This window comes from Cyprinus carpio, chromosome A20 (assembly GCF_018340385.1).
Source record: "Cyprinus carpio isolate SPL01 chromosome A20, ASM1834038v1, whole genome shotgun sequence".
NCBI classification, from domain to species: domain Eukaryota; kingdom Metazoa; phylum Chordata; class Actinopteri; order Cypriniformes; family Cyprinidae; genus Cyprinus; species Cyprinus carpio.
The window spans coordinates 17415187-17433078 of NC_056591.1; the positions used below are offsets into that span (position 1 = coordinate 17415187).

General features: G+C 36.5%; 1 protein-coding gene across 2 annotated transcripts in view; it reads left to right on the forward strand.

Moving 5' to 3' along the window:
- The window catches only part of LOC109055951 (sestrin-1-like), a 44187-nt gene that overhangs the window by 24701 nt on the left and 1594 nt on the right, over positions 1 to 17892 (forward strand). Inside the window, exons 1-9 of one of the 2 annotated variants that reach the window (XM_042777893.1) lie at positions 13646 to 13888; positions 14706 to 14771; positions 14952 to 15152; positions 15236 to 15418; positions 16302 to 16532; positions 16701 to 16848; positions 16928 to 17040; positions 17132 to 17322; positions 17676 to 17820. In XM_042777893.1, coding sequence (XP_042633827.1) covers positions 13787 to 13888; positions 14706 to 14771; positions 14952 to 15152; positions 15236 to 15418; positions 16302 to 16532; positions 16701 to 16848; positions 16928 to 17040; positions 17132 to 17322; positions 17676 to 17820 — 1380 coding nt within the window. In that variant the 5' untranslated portion in view covers positions 13646 to 13786. Of the gene's footprint in view, positions 1 to 13645; positions 13889 to 14705; positions 14772 to 14951; positions 15153 to 15235; positions 15419 to 16301; positions 16533 to 16700; positions 16849 to 16927; positions 17041 to 17131; positions 17323 to 17675; positions 17821 to 17892 lie in introns of those variants that run through there. The other variant, XM_042777892.1, reaches the window with a different exon arrangement.

The window sequence follows — 17892 nt, forward strand, 5'->3', positions numbered from 1 at the left end:
AAATATGTTTTATAATTTAAGTATGACATATAAATAGTTTATCATTTGTTTGCCTATTTTTTAAAATACATTTTCAGTCTAAATAAATGATATTTTCAGAAATGTTAAGGCTGTATTTTTGTATTTTAAGACTGGAAATTGTTTTTCTTTATTTTGAAGTCCATCTATAATATATTTTGCCATGTGGTTCAAACTAAATATATTTTTATTTTAAAACAAATATTCCCTTAAGCTGTTCTGTTTGCAACATATTTTTAGCATGTATTGAAATATATATTTGGCCACAAAAAAAATATCGCTTTTTATGCCATATGTGTACAGTACAGTACATCACTGTTTATTCTGTTGGCATCAAGATAACATGTTAACGTTACAAAACACACTAGCATATTTCTTTGATGCAGAGTTAAACCTCTATAGGGTCGGGGTGAAAGGGTGAAAGAAGGAAAGTGAAAATTAATAGATGAGTAAAAGAAAGTGGCAAAAATAAATTCTGCCTCCCCTTAAAATAAAGATATGTTTTCTTTCTTTCTCTCCACACACCACAGACCTCATGTATTTTTTTATTAAAAAAATTTGGTTTGGCACAAAACCAGTTTTTCAGCAGGAAACTTTTACGGACACAGTGCATCCATTCATATTCTCTCCTCTCTCACTGTGTGTGTGTGTGTGTGTGTGTGTGTGTGTGTGTGTGTGTGTGTGTGTGTGTGTGTGTGTGTGTGTGTGTGTGTGTGTGCTATGGAATAGCATAATAAAAATAAAATGTTCTTTTTTACCGCTGTGCATTGTTGTGTTCATAAGTCTTGTTATTTAAAAAAGTTTCAGGTATAATATTATATAATGTTGTTGCCTTATTACAGAAAAAGAGACAAGTCCCACTTTTCCAAAGTAATCCAAGCTTTCACACTCTTTAAGTGGATTTAGCTCATCAACATGAAATTAAGTTGTTTTTCTTAAGTTATTCTTTCCCTCTTTCTTTCCCAACCTTTCTTCAGTCTTTCTTTTTAGATGACTTTTCACCTAGTTTTATTTTTTTAAGTTTTCTTCCTCTCACTGGAATTGCTGCTGTATGTTTTTGGTTAGAATGCTTGATTTAGAACTTTGGCTTTAACTTGAAGTACCTATGAGCCTTTGTGGTGTTAGCTGCTGGGCAAGTCATGTAGTAAGAGGTGTTTGCTGTCATAGTTGTCCTTGGAATGGATAGCAGCCCTTGCTTGAAGCATTATGGTAGTGGATCATTAAATCCGCTTGTGTGTGTGTGTTTGTTAATTGACCGTGGTCATTGCTCATTGTGCAGAGAGGTTGTGGCCCTTGTAAAGGGGGGTTTGCATTGTCCGAGTATTTCCTCTGAGAATCCCATAGGACAGTCATGTCTGCCCCTACAGTACGGGACTGCAGAGAGTCTGGTTGTTTGAGCTCGACACAAAGGTCATGAATAGAGTAATGAATGTTTCACGCTATTATTTCTATTCCTCAAGCTCGGGAGGAGACATTTGAGATGATAACAAAAGATTTGGAAATCCAAACACAGCTCTTCATGATGGGCATATTTATTGGCTTGCGTTTTATTTTGCCTTTATCTGTACATCTTATCTGTTGTTTTCAGACCTGGTTGCTGAAACCATGCCCATCTAGCTCAATCTACCTGTCACCGCCCCCCCCCCCCCCCCCCCCCCACACACACACACACCACTACCACCACACACACAGTTTCCTGAAGGGAAAAAAATAGCTATATAGGCCAAAACCACTTTTTGTAACAGGCTGTAAACATTTTTTTCTGTTGTAAAGTTTAGCATTTTAACATGGGATTGACTCCCTTTTGGAGCCAGTCTCTAGCGGCCAGTCGATGAATTGCAGTTTAAGTCACTTCCCTGTTGGTTTCAAGGGAGAGATCAGAAGGTTGCCGGTTGGTAATTACGAGTCATTGTTAAAGATGGATTTTCATTTTGTGTGTGTGTGTGTGTATGTGTATGTATGTATATATGTATGTGTGTATATATATATATATATATATATATATATATATATATGCATACATGCATAAAATGCTGATATATATACAAAAGATGTTCGTTTATCTTCTTTTTCAGTCTACCTAAACCCTTATGATTGATGTGTCTATAATAATTTTCTTATTTTCGTTTTTGTTTTTCACTCTAAAATTCATGAGCCAGGCTAGTGTGAATGTGCATTTTCCACTGCTGCTACTTGTTTTCTTCCATGGCAGGTTGTTACAGTTAGATTTGCTTCCTCACAGATTCTATCTTTTGTAGAGGTGCTCTGTTTATATAGTTTAATTTGGCCATTGCTTGACAAGTCTAGTCTTTCCTGCTGCTGACCATATGGCTCCTCTAAAATGGGCTCCCTAACAGACGGCCATGTGTATGAAGCCAGTGTATTCATGAAAGGGAGCATCATTTGTTCTCATTATATTCATTGCAAAATCATTTCCAGAACCAAGTTTAACACTTCTCTGGCATTCAGAGTTTTTGGCCTACCAAAAAGACTACCCCATACATTTCTCTCTGAGTCCTGTTTAGTATAACCGGTTCAATGCAGTTACAGTTCATTTTAATAATTTATAGTAATTTCCTGGCATGTTGTTCAGTTTATGAGTCTGTCAATGATTTATCATCTGCTTTCCCCGTTCTCTGTCTGTCTTAGTTTTGCAACATGTTATTCAGTCTGCGATCTGCTAGTCTGCAGAACCAGTTTCTCCATCTCTTGTATGGAAGGAGTTGGAGGGGGTGGTGTGGGTGTTTAGCGGGAATTTTTGGCACACTTCCTCGTTTTGTTTTCATAAATAACAAATTTCCTTACCTCCTTCTCTCTTTTGTAAGCTTATAGCAGTAGAACAACAGTGATTTTGCTGTGTTTAAAAAGAGAAGAAGTGGTTTCGAAAGCATTGACTGTAGAATGTGAGTGTATCTGGGCATAAAGTAGTCCTATCATTGTAGCAAAAATTATTTTTAGTGAAAATGTTTCTGCTCTTTCTAAAAATAGAAGTCAGTGCTAGTTTTTGAGTTTTCAGAATTTTTTTTTTATTATTAGTGAGGTTGACTAGTTTATCTAGATTTTTTTTTCAAATTATTAATTTTAATTATTGATTTAATTATATTTATTATTGTTTTATTGTTATATTATTTAATTATTTATTAATTATTTTACTTGTATAGAAGATAACCAATAAATGCCATATATTAAAACACTATTTTGTCTAAACTATGTATATATATATATATATATATATATATATATATATATATATATACATATATATATATATATATATATATACACAAACACACACACACACGACAATTTGCAGTATGAAAAATGGATATTTAATAAAGACTTGCATGGGTCCATAATTAATTAACTGCTCAGCAAACAGCGTTGCACAGGTAGGCATGTTTGGGTGAAGTCTCTAGAACATATAGAACAAATAGGATAATTCAAAAAAGCACACATAATAAGTAAAGACTGTGAACCTGCTTACCCTGACATGTTGATATATGTTAGTGACTGACTTGTACCTCTTGGCTAATATGCATGTTTATGCACGTGCACAATGTCAATTGAAATGTGCTCAAACTGCACTGTGTTCTGAAGATCTCTGACTGTATCATGTAAGCAAGAGAGAGAGAGATGGTGTTTATTTGTGTTCAGTAAATCTTTCCACCTGAGTGCATTAAACAGATCCTAATTACTTCTCGAGAAAGAGATAAAAGGCCATGTACAGAGGTTTTTAGTGATTGTAAATTATTTTCTTTTTTCAAGGATGGAAATTTCAACAGCTGGGGAGGAGAAATCAAGAAGTATACACTCTCTGCTGGCCTTTCATAAACAATAAAATATTAAGTGGTTTCATACCGACTGTGGCATGGCCTGAGGCCCAGGTCTAGGTGGTTTTGTTTGGCTCAGGCCTCATCTGATATTGATGAAGAACGAGTACATTACTCGCAGAGTGAAATTAGTCCACTGGAGCTTTTAAATAGAAGCTTCAAATAGATAGATAGAAAAATCACTTTTATAAGGTGATTGAACACAGTTGTGTGGCCGCAGTGTGTGAAAACAACCAGCCTATTATGGTAAAAACTCACTTACTCATTGTTTTATAATCCCAAAAAATCATAAATAGTCTCTCCCTATGAGCAGTTCCAGACTATGACGTCATACTCGGTGAAAGTCCTGCCCATTTGTGATGCTCTCTGCCCTATTAGCATATACACAGCCCTGAGTTAGAAGCAGCGGTCCGCCATTTATGTTTTGTTTTTTTTGTTTATGTGGTTGAGATGTAATGTCAGAAAGAGCCATTAAAAGTGTTGTGTGTTGGGATGCACCAACGAAAATAGGAGTCTCCATAGACCGCTAAGGACATGGTGGTTACATTTCATTTTTGAAGAAAATGTCCCGGAAAAAACTGAAAAGTCCTATACGTTTGTGCTAACATTTTACGCCAGACTGCCTCACAAATGAGCGTCAGTTCAGCGCTGGAATTGTGCAAAGATTGCTTTTGAAAGAGGGATCTATACCAACGATTCATGTGTAAACGTCCAGACTCCAGACAAAGTAAGCATCACGCATCATATTTTGTTTTCCAAAAGAGCTTTTTGGCTCTCTGTAAGGCTAATGTTGCTAAAGCTACCATTGTCTCTGCCTGTTTTCACTAATGCTGCATTCACGTGCTACCAGAATGATCGTGAATAGGAATGTGGTAGTTAAAAATTGCGTTTGGAAGCAATGTGAGCATCAGTTACACGGCTCTTGAGGCTCCACACTCTTCTGAGAAGGGAGGCGGGAGCATCGGCTCATTTTCATTTAAAGGGGACATACACATAAACAGCATGTTTTGGCTCATACCCTAAAAGTGTCAATTTCAACAAGCTATAAAAAATTGTCTGTGGGGTATTTTGAGATAAAACTTCACATACACACTCTGGGGACATGAGAGAACAATTTAAAATATTGTATCAATGGATTCTATGGCACCTTTAATGCATTTCCTCTTCACCATTGCAAGCAAACAATTCTCAAGAATTTCAGATCTATATCAGTCTAAATCAATTGGCACTGTTCCAAAACCGACATACATGAGCAGCTGCCTTCTATTCTGAGGCAGCATGCTAACTGAAATGGAACCTTACTGATTTGGAACATTCTACATGGACCATTACTTAAAGAGATAATTCACCCAAAAATAAAAATCTGTCATCACATCATTCCAAACCTGTATGACTTACGTTTTTATGTGGAACACAAAAGATGATCATTTGAAGAAATAGTTTTAATGATTGTTATTAAGAAAAGCAACTATTTGATACTTTTCTTTATTGAATGAAATAAAAGACAAGGAAGCTTATTTACACAATGTTTAAGATTGTTTAAGTCCAAATTAGAGAACAACCTCCAATTTTCCTAAATTTCAAGGTCACTGCTTAGTCCTATTTGAAGTTATCCTAACAGGAGTAGAAGGGCAGTTTTTTAAGCATATTTCATAAATTAATTGTATTATATTCACAGTATAAAAAAACTTAAATGATATAGTTGAAAAAGAACTCTGATCAAAATTAGAGAACACTTTCAAATACATCCAAGTTATTGGTGTTTGTCTGGCATCTGGTGCTAATTTCTTTAATTCTATAACAAACCCTGTTTAACTGACAGCATTCCTCCAGTTTTCACTGAGATTGCAAGATGGCGGGCCGCTCTAAGGTGACTGAAACCCTGCAAGAGATGTTTGTCATTCCAAATCTGTGATTTCTTGAATATTGCAGCTTTACAATGACACTAATTAGTCAGCAACCAGGGAGACCTCAGAATACAGGACTAAATCTAGATCACTGAACAATTACAAGACAGTCAGGAATGTCAGAGAAGAACCCTGAGAATCGGTTCAACGCTGAAGCTGGAATTGCTCGCCAGTTCAGTGCAGAACAGGGTAAAGATCTGTCTCAGCATGTTTAAGAGAAGTCGGACTGGAAGTGCACTCTGCAGTGACCAAGCCTCTCATCAGAAGAAAGAATCAAAAGGCTTGGCTCACCTTTGCTGAGGAGCATGTTGTGTGGAGGTCCTAGGTTCACTTTAGTGATGAGAGCAAGTTTAATCAATTTGGGTCCAAAGAGAAACATTTTGTTTGGCATCAAACTGAGTTAAGATTAAAGCCCAGTGTGTAAAGAAGTCACTGAAAGGTGGAGGAGGAAGTGTCATGGTTTGGGGGATGTTTTGTGCAGCAGGAGTTGAAGAGTGGACAAAGATCACACCAGCGCAGTGTGAGAAACTAGTGATGTCCTGCGGCTGCAGATGTGCTGAAATCAGTCAAAGCAAGGGCCTCTACACTTCCTACTAATTTCTGACAGCTGTAACCCTACAAAATTTCAGTTGTAATCTTCTTTCTTTATAGATTGGCTGTTCTCTAATTCTGATAATTTTATTTTCCACAAAATAAAGGTTTTTGTTGCAATTCCTTGGCTATTTTCTCAAACATGTTAGTAGAGAAGTGGTAAACCCACAGCTGATATTCCTTCATATATTTTGAGCGATGAAGATTAACAGTATTTCAGAAAAAACAAGTATTTATAGATTTTTCTCTAATTTCAATCTCTGCTGTATATTGAAATTATTTTTATTACATGTTCTTGAGAGTCATACAGGTAAGTTTATGGAAAGTATTCTCATTGTATTGACCAATGTGAATACATCATGTTTGGAGTTCTAAATTAACACTAAGTATGCTGACACCATTATTGTTTTGTTCCAAGACTGGTTATGTAAGGCGTCATAGGTTAAAATAACAGGCACGTATTCAAAAGATCATCATGCTACCTCTCCACAGCTGTGAACTATGGATAAAAAGAAGGGTGATAAAAAGACTGCTATATTTTTTTTTTTTTTTTTTTTGAGTAACAGTGTTCTCTGGTCTAATTGAGGAAGTGTTTTTTAGTTTAGCCTGTTGCACAGTTGCTAGACATAATCAAGCATGTCCAAGAGACGTTAATGACTTGCTATTTAGTGGACCTATTTTAATAAAGCATCATAATTACATGACAGTTCAGTCAAGGGCTCATGCAAGGTAACTTTCAGTAAAGCACACATCTTTATCAGTCATGACCACCAAACCATTTGTATTGATCATCCCTGTTATAAAGCAAAGTCTGCTTAGGTTTCACATCAGATGATAAGGAACAGGCATTAACTTTGTGGCACTGTGTTTGGTGCTGAAGAAGAGGTTCTTGCCTTTATTTACACTATGTTAGAAATATACATATTGGATTGTGTGTGTGTGTGCTATACCCCCTGTATTTTAACAGCTGTGGACACTCCCCGTTGACATAACATCCACGGGAACTTTGGCTTCCTCACATGCAAAACAAGTGGCGGATCTGCAGCTATATAACAAGAGAGGGAGACCGAGATATATGGAATAGAGAGAAAGAGAGATATTTCTGTTTGTCTGTTTAACTACATTGTCCCTAAAAAAATATTTGGACACTAGGGATGTAATGATTCACTCAACTCACGAAATTTAAAAACAAACCCCAAATCAAACAGGTAAGTTACACAAATAAAAGAAATCTCTTAATATGAACAAACTATGGCTTTGTCAGAGGCAACCACTGGATTTGAATCATGATCCAAACAAAGATGCAGCATACATGCAGCATGAGTAGTTTTTAATCTAAATTAGACTGTATAATTTCAAAATTTGAAGCCAAAACAGAATGGTCTGACTTTAGTTTTGTGAAACTATACTACATAAAACATATCTTAATGAAACAGCAGACAAGCTGAATGAGATGCAGATTCTCTCTCTGACAGCAGGTGGCGCTTATGAACAGCAATTAAACAGTGTTTCCTGGGTTACCGCTGTAAACAAAACAGTGCAGCGCTTATGAACACAGCTTTAAAGGGCACCTATTATGCCCCTTATTTACAATATGTAATATAAATCTTATGGCTCTCCTGAATGTGCCTCCTCAAAATACCATACAGATCGTTTATTATAACGTGTTGAAAAGTGTCATTTTTGGGGCGGGTCTAAAAAGTGCTGTTTCAGGGGTGTGTTCCCTTACATGAAAATGAGCTGCAACTTCCCACCCGACTCCAGAAGGGGGCGGAGCTTAGATGTCTCTGCTTTGCATATGGCAATAAACAGAGAGGATAAGCAACATGCATTTCAAATGAGCCTAATACAAATTAACCAGAATGTCTCGGAATAGTAGTTTTTATGTACTTTTATAGTTTTTCACAGCCGCTTTGTAACAATGGATGCAACACAGCCGATCACACGCAGACAAAATGCCGGACTTGGCACAACACACTGAGAGCTGAGGATATGGTAATACACGCCTGTCAGTCAATAGTGATGGGCGGGGCTACTGCAATATGACGTCATATTGTGGACAGGATCCAAACCGCTTGTTTTTTTGATCCTGGTTTTAATCTTCATTTTACGAAATGAAGATAGTCGGTTCCCCTCAGAGATACATTCATATAAACTCCTACTCCAATTGTATCGCAGTTTGTTTGGCTTCTCAACCATTTTGAATCGTCACATATTTGAATCGATTTTTAATTGTTACATCCCTATTTGACACTTAAGCAAGACTTTAAAGTGTCTGAATATCATTGTTTTAAATAAAGAAATGTCAAAGTAAAGGGCATTTGTTGGAAATAAATATACCACAAGCACACTTTTCATGCACATTGTTTCACAAAAACATTTAAAATGATAAAACAACGGATATATTGTTCAAAATAATAGTATTTGGACACTGCAATATCTTGTTGTGACACTGTCTGCACAACTACATGTGTGATTACTCAGCAAAAACATCTGTGTGAACCTGAGGTGAACTTACTTTATACATCCACTTAAAATTTATTCCGGAAGTAAAGTTAGCTCTGAGAAAAATACTTGCTTCATTTGTTTGCAGATAACATGTTTGATGTGTCTATTTCAGTATTTTAAAATGTGACTCCAGACACTTTCTGGGGCCACTGTATATAGGTCATGTTTGTGAGAGGGTGTACACTACTGTTCAAAAGCTTTGGGTCTGTAAGATTTTTAAAGATGTTTTGAAAGAAATCTTTACCAAGGTTTCTTTTATTTGATTACTGAATACAACAACAAAAAAAACATAATATTGTAAAATATAATTGCAATTTGTTAATATATTTTGAAACATAATTTATTCCTGTGATTGCAAAGCTGAATTTTCAGCAACCATTACAGGCTTCAATGTCATATGATCCTTTAGAAACATAATATGCTGATTTGGTGCTCAAGAAACATTTCTCAAGTGAGAGGCACAATATAAAGGCCAAAGATATCCATCTGATTGATTTCAAACATAGATAACAGGTAGAAAATAGCACAGGAATGCAGGTGCATGTCCTGTGTAAACACCACCCTTAAAAGCTGCTGTTGTCATGACAACCAGGGCATGTTATCTTTTTTGTGCACGTTGGGTGTGCATGTTTATAGTAAAAAATAAAAGTAAAAATCTGAACTGTTGGCCAGTAGAAACAATCCTTATTGTTGAGTCCTGAGTGAATGCATATATGTGCTAATATGCTGTGTAGTTTGTGCTTTGGGAGTGCCATTTCCTCTGACTGTCTGGATGTGTATGTGTGTGTGTACATTTGTATCGGTGTTCCTAGCAGACCGCACCTCTTTCAGGAAGACAGATGCAAGACTGAGTTGCTCCAATCAGCCCGGTTCTCAGAAAGCTGAATCCAAGTACTAGACTGAGAGAGGAACATGGGAAGTTGAGTGGGAGAAATGACCCAGTGATAGAGGATATAAGGATGAAAGAGCAAGATTAAAGGTGAATCGGATAATGGAGGAAAGCACTGCTGAATGGTTATATGTTTAGTGCCTGAGCACAGTCTACAGTCATTGAACTCTCACTGTAATTTAAGTTAACTGGCCTTAGCTAGGCAAAGACGCTTGCTTAGAAGATATATAAAAAAGGCTCAAAATTAACGTTGAAAAGACAAGTAAATAAAGTGGTGCTACTTGCTGGTTTTTGATAACTTTACATGGAACTGCAATATGTTAAGTCAACTATAAGAATTAGAGTTTGACACTTGTTGATTTAACCAATGCAAGTAATTCAAATCAAAGTCTAAATAAAACTTCTGTTCTACGTCTTCTAAAGAACTTTACGTCAGTGGAAAATAATGTGGAATATTCTTTCATTAACCAAAGCAAATATATTATGCATATGATGTGACTTTTTTTATGGTTTTATGACAGGTGCTGTTTGACAGTTTTACAGTCAGACAGACAGTTTGTTTATGATGTTTTTGATGTTGACACAGTTACCTGCACCATTTGTACTAATAAGTAAAATAACAGTTTAATAATCCTATATATATATATATATATATATATATATATATATATACACACATACATTCACTCACAGTATATACACCTATTTATTAAAACTAGTAATATATAAATAATAAATATATATTAAAACATTATCATGCCCAGTTAGAAGTATTTATATATTTATTAATAATTTTATTCACTCACCATTGTATATTCTGGACCCTGCATGCAAATAACTGACCTAGTGAGCCCATGCTATGTTAGTCTAGTTAGCAACAGAGTTTAATTCTATTCCTTAAGACATTTTTTCATAAACATGTAGATCTCTCTTTTTGCAGTTCTTATGGGTCACACATAGGATACTTACCTGCATTGACCTTTGGAACAATGAGGACCTGCTTCATTTGTGCATGCATTTACAGTGAAAAGACAATCCTTTAGCACAATTAATCAATAAGAATTGATAATGACTAATATTCAAAGTTGAATTATTACTGGGAACTGAGTAAAAAAATGACCCCTGCTGCAGAATTAGTGTTTATTTGCCTATTCCTCTTTCCTGTTGCAATATTGATTTTAAAATGATCTTTCAGACAAATGCAGAAACAATAAATCTGGATTGTGGGTTACAGAAAACACCATAAAGGCCTTCTTTTTATTATTATTTTTTACATTGTGGTTACTGTCACACCATATAGTCTAAAGTCCAAGGCTGCAAAGACTTTAGTCGGCTTGCAACACTTTTTTGTGCGTACAGAGCAGCAGATATATTCGGCCATAAAAACATATCACTCCTAGTCATTGAACAGACTGAGAAACAAGTTCATTTCAAAGTTAGACTACTTTTTTTTTCTTTCAGAGGCACTACGGTGGGGGAGTGATGGTGAAAAAAATAGATTGGACCCTGAAACTGTTGTCCTGCTCTCTGATTGGCTGACTCCTGTTGCTAGGCTTATGTCTTTTGTGTTTTTTTTTTTTTTTTCGCTCTTTCTTCCCCCTGTTCTCTGATAGGTCAGGATGGAACTGGTTCAGACAAGGGCTGCGTCAGGCAACTTTTCTGCCACTTGTTGAACATCCGAAGGCTTGTGGTTTTAGCGTGGCTGCTCGTTCAGCACAAGAAAAACAACAGCACAGAGACACATTCACACAGAGAGTCACTTCTACAAACACACCCTGTTACTCAGAAAGTGTTCACACATAATTAAAAACATTTCACCGGCAGAAAGTCACAACCAGAGCCATTGGCAGATGGTGGCTGTTTTTCTCGCAGCTCCAGGAAATCAGCTTTTTTTAATCTAACATTCACATAATATACTATATAGTCCTAAAGGAACACAACTTGAATCTGGATTTTCACACTTGAGGAAATACTAAAGAGATCTCCACAGCTGGTGAATTGAAGTTTTGCTTAATGAAGAATAAGTTGTAGTTTTGAGGTTTAAAAAATGGCAAAATATTTCTTATATGGCAAAAATATTGAAGTTTTAGTAAAAGAATCTATAAAAGTGAAGAAAATACGGACATAAAATAGGCTTCCAGCTATCGAATGATAATTTCATGTTTAACATGTTTTACTGGTACAAAAAAGAAATCTGATAATTTGTGACTTCTTACAAGAAGTATATCAGATGCATATGTCCGGATATGTTTCTCTTGTGCTGTGCTTAAATGAATTCATCGATACAATGGAAAAATGACTCAAAATGACTCCAAAAGCAAGATTTATGTTTACCGTTTTGAAAGCTTTCATTATTAGTTGCGTTTTAGGTCATTCCACTTTTTGTAGTCTATTTCCATAGATATAACTAACTGAGCAGCTGAGCCCAATGTTATGATACAGTGTGGGCACAGAAAAGCCTGAAGTTTGTTCTAAGATAATAGTTATGGCTCTTTTAATAAAGAGAGGAAAGGGTGCCTTGGGGGAGATGGGCGCAAGGCAAACGCTGACCATTCTCTTCTGTAGGTTTGCTGAGCCATAGGGCTCAGTGGGCCTGGTTAACCACCCCCCATCACCAGAGAGAGTGCTGACTCCTGCTCTGGTCTGTTTACACCCCCTCAGCCCCCCAATGTAGGACGGTCCCTTCAGACACAATGAACATGCTGAATAGCTACTCTTCATCTCGTGAGCGATGCCAAATCCAAACGTTTTGACAGCCTTCTGCTCATGCACAGAACTTTAATTCATGTTTGTTGGGCGTTATTACTACACAATATATTCTACAATAATGCATTTCATCATACAGGGGGAAAAATAAGACATTGTGCTTTATGCATTATGCTTTAGCTGTGAATCATTCAATATGGTGGTAAGATTAAAGTTCAACTGTATGAACAAAATTCTGAAGTGCATTGCATTGCATCATCTTGACAAATTGAATCAGTTGTAAACCAATGCACCTGTAGAAAGTTTATTTTTTATTTTTTCTTGAAAATAACCAATCTCTGAGCCAAAACCATTACTTTATCTATTGGGTGCCTTGACTTGTCCCCTGTGGGGCATATTAAGCTGTCAGCAGGAATTGATCTTGTCTTGTTTTTCACTGTAGTCCATGCCATCCTCCTCATTGACGTTGCGGGGCTTGTTTACTGCAGTTCACATTTGTTCAGGGAAAAACATTCCCTCCCACTTGCTTGGGCTACTTCAATCTGTCCCTTTCACCAGGCAGTTGGAACTGCAGGAGGTAACAGTGTCATAGACTAGACTAATCATGATTATGTAAATAGGTTTATTGGAAGGCCAAGTTAAAAGTCTGTTAAGTATTAATCAACATTAAAAAGCTTTTCCATGCCTGAAACCAAAGAAAAACTCCCCATCAGTGCACTGAGATAGAAACAACTCAACAATTCATAGACAATTTCCATATAAATCAAGTTAAATAAATCCAAATATATAAATAAATAAAAAGTGTTCAATGTTAAGTTAACCCAAACATAAAATTGTGTCTTTTACTTTCATGTTGTTCCAAACCTGTACGACTCTTGTGTGAAACACAAAAGAAAATGTTAGGCAGAATGTGAGACGTTACTCTTCAGTTTAATTGCATCTTTTATTCCAATAAATGATATGCTCTTTCTAACATGTCCTTTTTAACTAAAGAAAGAAAGGCATAGGTGTTTGCAACGACGTGAGTCTGAATAAACGATGACAGAATTTTCTTTTTTGCGTAAACTACGGTTTTAAGTCTCTTTTAACCCCGCCCACTTGGCCTTGATTGGACAACATATGTTGTTTTCGTAACGCGATTGGCTACTGGGCGCGTCAGTCATATTTACAGCCTGTTATTTACCAAAAGAGAGCTAGGAAAGAGTGGGTATTCTGCTCGGGAGCTTCAACAGATGATATGAACTGGTAGCGTAACCAAATGCCTCAAGGAACAACGGGAGCTAAAACAAATACAAGATAGTCGCTCTACTTTTTATTTAGAAGCAGAAAAGCGCAATATGAGGCACGCATCGACATCTAATGAAACTATGGAAAATTCCTCTCTCACCATGACAAACTTGTTCAAAATTTGCACTCAGTGCGAGCGACTAAGTAAAAAGGTAAGAAACCGAATTAGAGCTTGACATCATGACAGATGTATTTTTAGCTAACTTGTTTCGTTAGTCTTCTTTTTTTTCCCTTTTTGTCGTGGGTTTTAAATAATGTCCGGTTATTCATTCCGTTTGCTGCAGTGCAGCCTGTTCTTTGTACTTGCATCATGAATACTGCTGGCTTGTTTATCTTAGTCTTCTGTCATCGGATCAATAGACATTCGTCTTTTATCAATGACAGACAGTATTAAAGTCAGTGTCACATTGTCTAAATGTTGTTTTTTATACAAGCAAAGCACTAAAATCAAATATGCAAGATAGCGATTGTGTGGAACTGATGTATGTTTCTGCAAGGCTAGCGGTGTCAAGTTTAATAGCATTTAGCATTTAATGTAGTTCTACACCATTGCTTGCAAATCCCTGTCTGAGTCAGCTATTTTGGCATGATTATGTCACTGGTATATTGCAAACTCACACAGCCTTTTTGTTCATAGGGAATGTAGGTTGTTTTGTATCATTTTCTCTGTGCCTTTGGCAGCTTCTATTGTATCAATAAGCAGATGATTAATGTTCAAGATCGGACTGTCGCTGCTGATTGCATTATGTATCATGTCATGTATTATAAAGAAAATGCTTTTCTAGCCCATGCCAGAGGAAATTCTAGAACCAGCCATTAATATTTGAGCTGAGGAAGGCTGTTGTTTTTAAGAGCTCTCATGCCAGGATTTCTTCAATGTAATAATCGTAGTTTCGTGCCAAGTGCTTCTCTGGGGTTTTGACATGTATGCCGATCATGAAACTATGTTATTGGTTTTGGTCTTTTTAGGACGTTGGAGTGCGAATCCCCAGACTGGTGGGAAATGGACCAAGTAGATTCATTCCAGAGAAAGAGGTTAGTGTTTAACATCAACTCTGATGGTTTTAAAGTTGGCATGAATCTCACTCCAACCATTATAATCAACAAATTGCACCCCCTTTTTTGTTATTAACAATGTTTATCATCACAGTGAAGCTATTTTACCAGTGCTGAATTCCCCAGGTTCACCTCATCTTTATTCCCCTGTTGTCCTAGATACTTCAAGTCAGTAAATTGAATGAAAGAATACAGTCGATTTTTGAGGACGCCTTCGCAGTGCTCGGTCGCCTTGACAACATCTCCTTGGTGATGGGGTTCCATCCTCAGTATTTGGAGAGCTTTCTTAAGACTCTGCATTACCTGCTTCAGATGGATGGTCCATTGTCTCTGCACTGCAGACATTACATAGGGATAATGGTGAGACTGGAGGCTGTATTTTTGTATGCCACTCAAAAATCACAATGACATATTCCTCTAAAAGGTGTGACTGTGTTCAACAGGCTGCCGCTAGGCACCAGTGCACGTATCTGGTCAACCTGCACGTTAATGACTTCCTGCATGTCGGAGGTGATCCCAAGTGGTTGAATGGTCTGGAAGAAGCCCCACAGAAGCTGCGGGCTCTTGGAGAGCTCAATAAGATCCTGGCCCATCGCCCCTGGCTGCTCACCAAAGAACATATTGAGGTATGACTTCAACCTCACAGTCACACATGGACACTCGCCTACAGCTGTTACGCAACTGTAAAGAGCACAACAAAGTTTTAAAATGCTTTTAAAGGCAACTATGAAGTATTAGGTCAGTCCGGTTCCAGGAGATATTAAGTTTATTAGCTGTAATGGAGTTATAATAATTTGTGCCAATTACATGGTGCCATTTTTTTCTGTGTGTGTGTGTGTGTGTGTGTGTGTGTGTGTGTGTGTGTGTGTGTGTGTGTGTGTTTGTGTTTGTCTATGTGAAAAATCTGTTAATTTATTCAAACGTACATGCAGTGATTTCAGTGATCCTATTCTATGATGAGCATGTTAATTTCTTAATTAAAAGCGTTATTTATTAAAAGCATGTTAATTAAATTCTGTAAATTAAAAGCATGTTAATTTCTGAATTAATATAGATTTGGATATTTTATGGAGTGCTTAATGTGAAAAACGTCTGGTAGAAAATGGTCCTAATATTGTAGTTGTAAAAGAAAGCTTTATTAAATAGGTTTTGGTTTTATTATTCCTTAGAAAAAAAATGCTTATTTAAAAAAAAAAAAAAAAAAAATATATATATATAAATTATATAAAATATATATATATATATATATATATATATATATATATATATATATATATATATATATATATATATATATATATATATATATATGCTATTACGTTTTACTTGTTTGTTATGACATCAAGTCTTAGTCATTAAACTGAAACTTTTCTTTTTCACTTTTTCAAAACCACTTGAAACCAACATGAATACCAAGAGTACATTTCTAAGAATTGTTTTTCCTTTTCTTTGTCGTGGACACTCTTACATATAATTGGCCCTCATATTTTTTTTCTTTTTTTCTTACAGCATCTACTGAAGGCAGAGGAGCACAGTTGGTCCCTGGCCGAGCTGATCCATGTTGTGGTGCTACTCACGCTCTATCACTCTCTGGCCTCCTTTACGTTTGGATGTGGCATCAACCCTGACATCAACACAGATGGAGGACATACGTTCAGGGTGCCCTCGCTCAGTGGTTACTGCGTTTGTGACATTGCCAATGGCAACAGCACCCTGGAGGAAATGTTTGGAAACCAGCAGGTGAGACAGAGAGAAAATGATTGCAAGACTTTCTCATAATTGCTAGTCTCCCATCCAGTGGTCCTGAAAAGGGGTCTGTGGAATGCATGGAGTTTGAGGTTCAAATTCCTAACCATACAGTGCACATAAACTGTGTGATGACCTAGATTCCTGTATGCGTGTGATTAGGTGTCTGAGTTCTCTGGTGAGGTTGAAGTACTGATGGAGAAGATGAAGCAGCTCCAGGAATGTCATGACGAAGAGGAAGCCAGTCAGGAGGAAATGGCCACTCGTTTTGAGAGGGAAAAAACAGAAAGCATGCTGGTAGTCACCTCTGGTAAGTGGGATTTTTAAATTTTTATTTCAAACTACAATGCCAGGATGACTTGTATTAAAGCAACATGTTTGGTCAACAGAGGATGAGGAGTGTGTACCATCCAGAGATGTTTCACGACATTTTGAAGACCTTAGTTATGGCTACAAAAACTTCTCCAGGAGAGGAGAACATGTACCCACTCTCAGAGTGCTGGTGAGAAGAAAGTCACATCGTCTTCCTTGTTGCCAGTCAAAAGAAATGGAGGATTAAAATAACAGAATTGTGATGTTTTCCGCCTTGGCAGGACTATAGTTGGGAGGATCATGGATTTTCCCTGGTGAATCGGCTGTATCCAGATTTTGGACAGCTTCTAGATGAAAAGTTCCAGATCGCATACAATCTGACGTACAACACAATGGCAACACACCAGGGTGTGGACACTTCCATGCTTCGTAGAGCCATCTGGAACTACATCCACTGCATGTTCGGGATTAGGTAAGGCTCTCCACTATTCTTTGTTTCACAAATATGTAGTAATTTTAAATATATTTGGTAGAGCTGTAAAAATTTGTTTATATATATATATATATATATATATATATATATATATATATATATATATATATATATTGTTGTGTATATATATATATATACTACTATATATACAACATCCATTTTGTACAGATATGTATGTATATATATATATATATATATATATATATATATATATATATATATATACACTACACACACACACACACACACACAAACACTTTTACATTTTTATTTAGATGTTATTTAAATCATATTGCTGAGGTATCTTTCTTTCTCTGTCTGTTACACGGCAGGTACGATGATTATGATTATGGAGAAATTAACCAACTGTTAGACCGCAGTTTTAAAGTCTACATCAAAACTATGGTGCGCACTCCAGAGAAGATCACCAAGAGGATGTATGACAGCTTCTGGAGGCAGTTCCAGCACTCTGAGAAAGTAAGAAGCACTTTAGAAACAAAAATGAACAGGCACAGATTATTTGTGAAGGTTAAATCCTCTGGCTCTGAG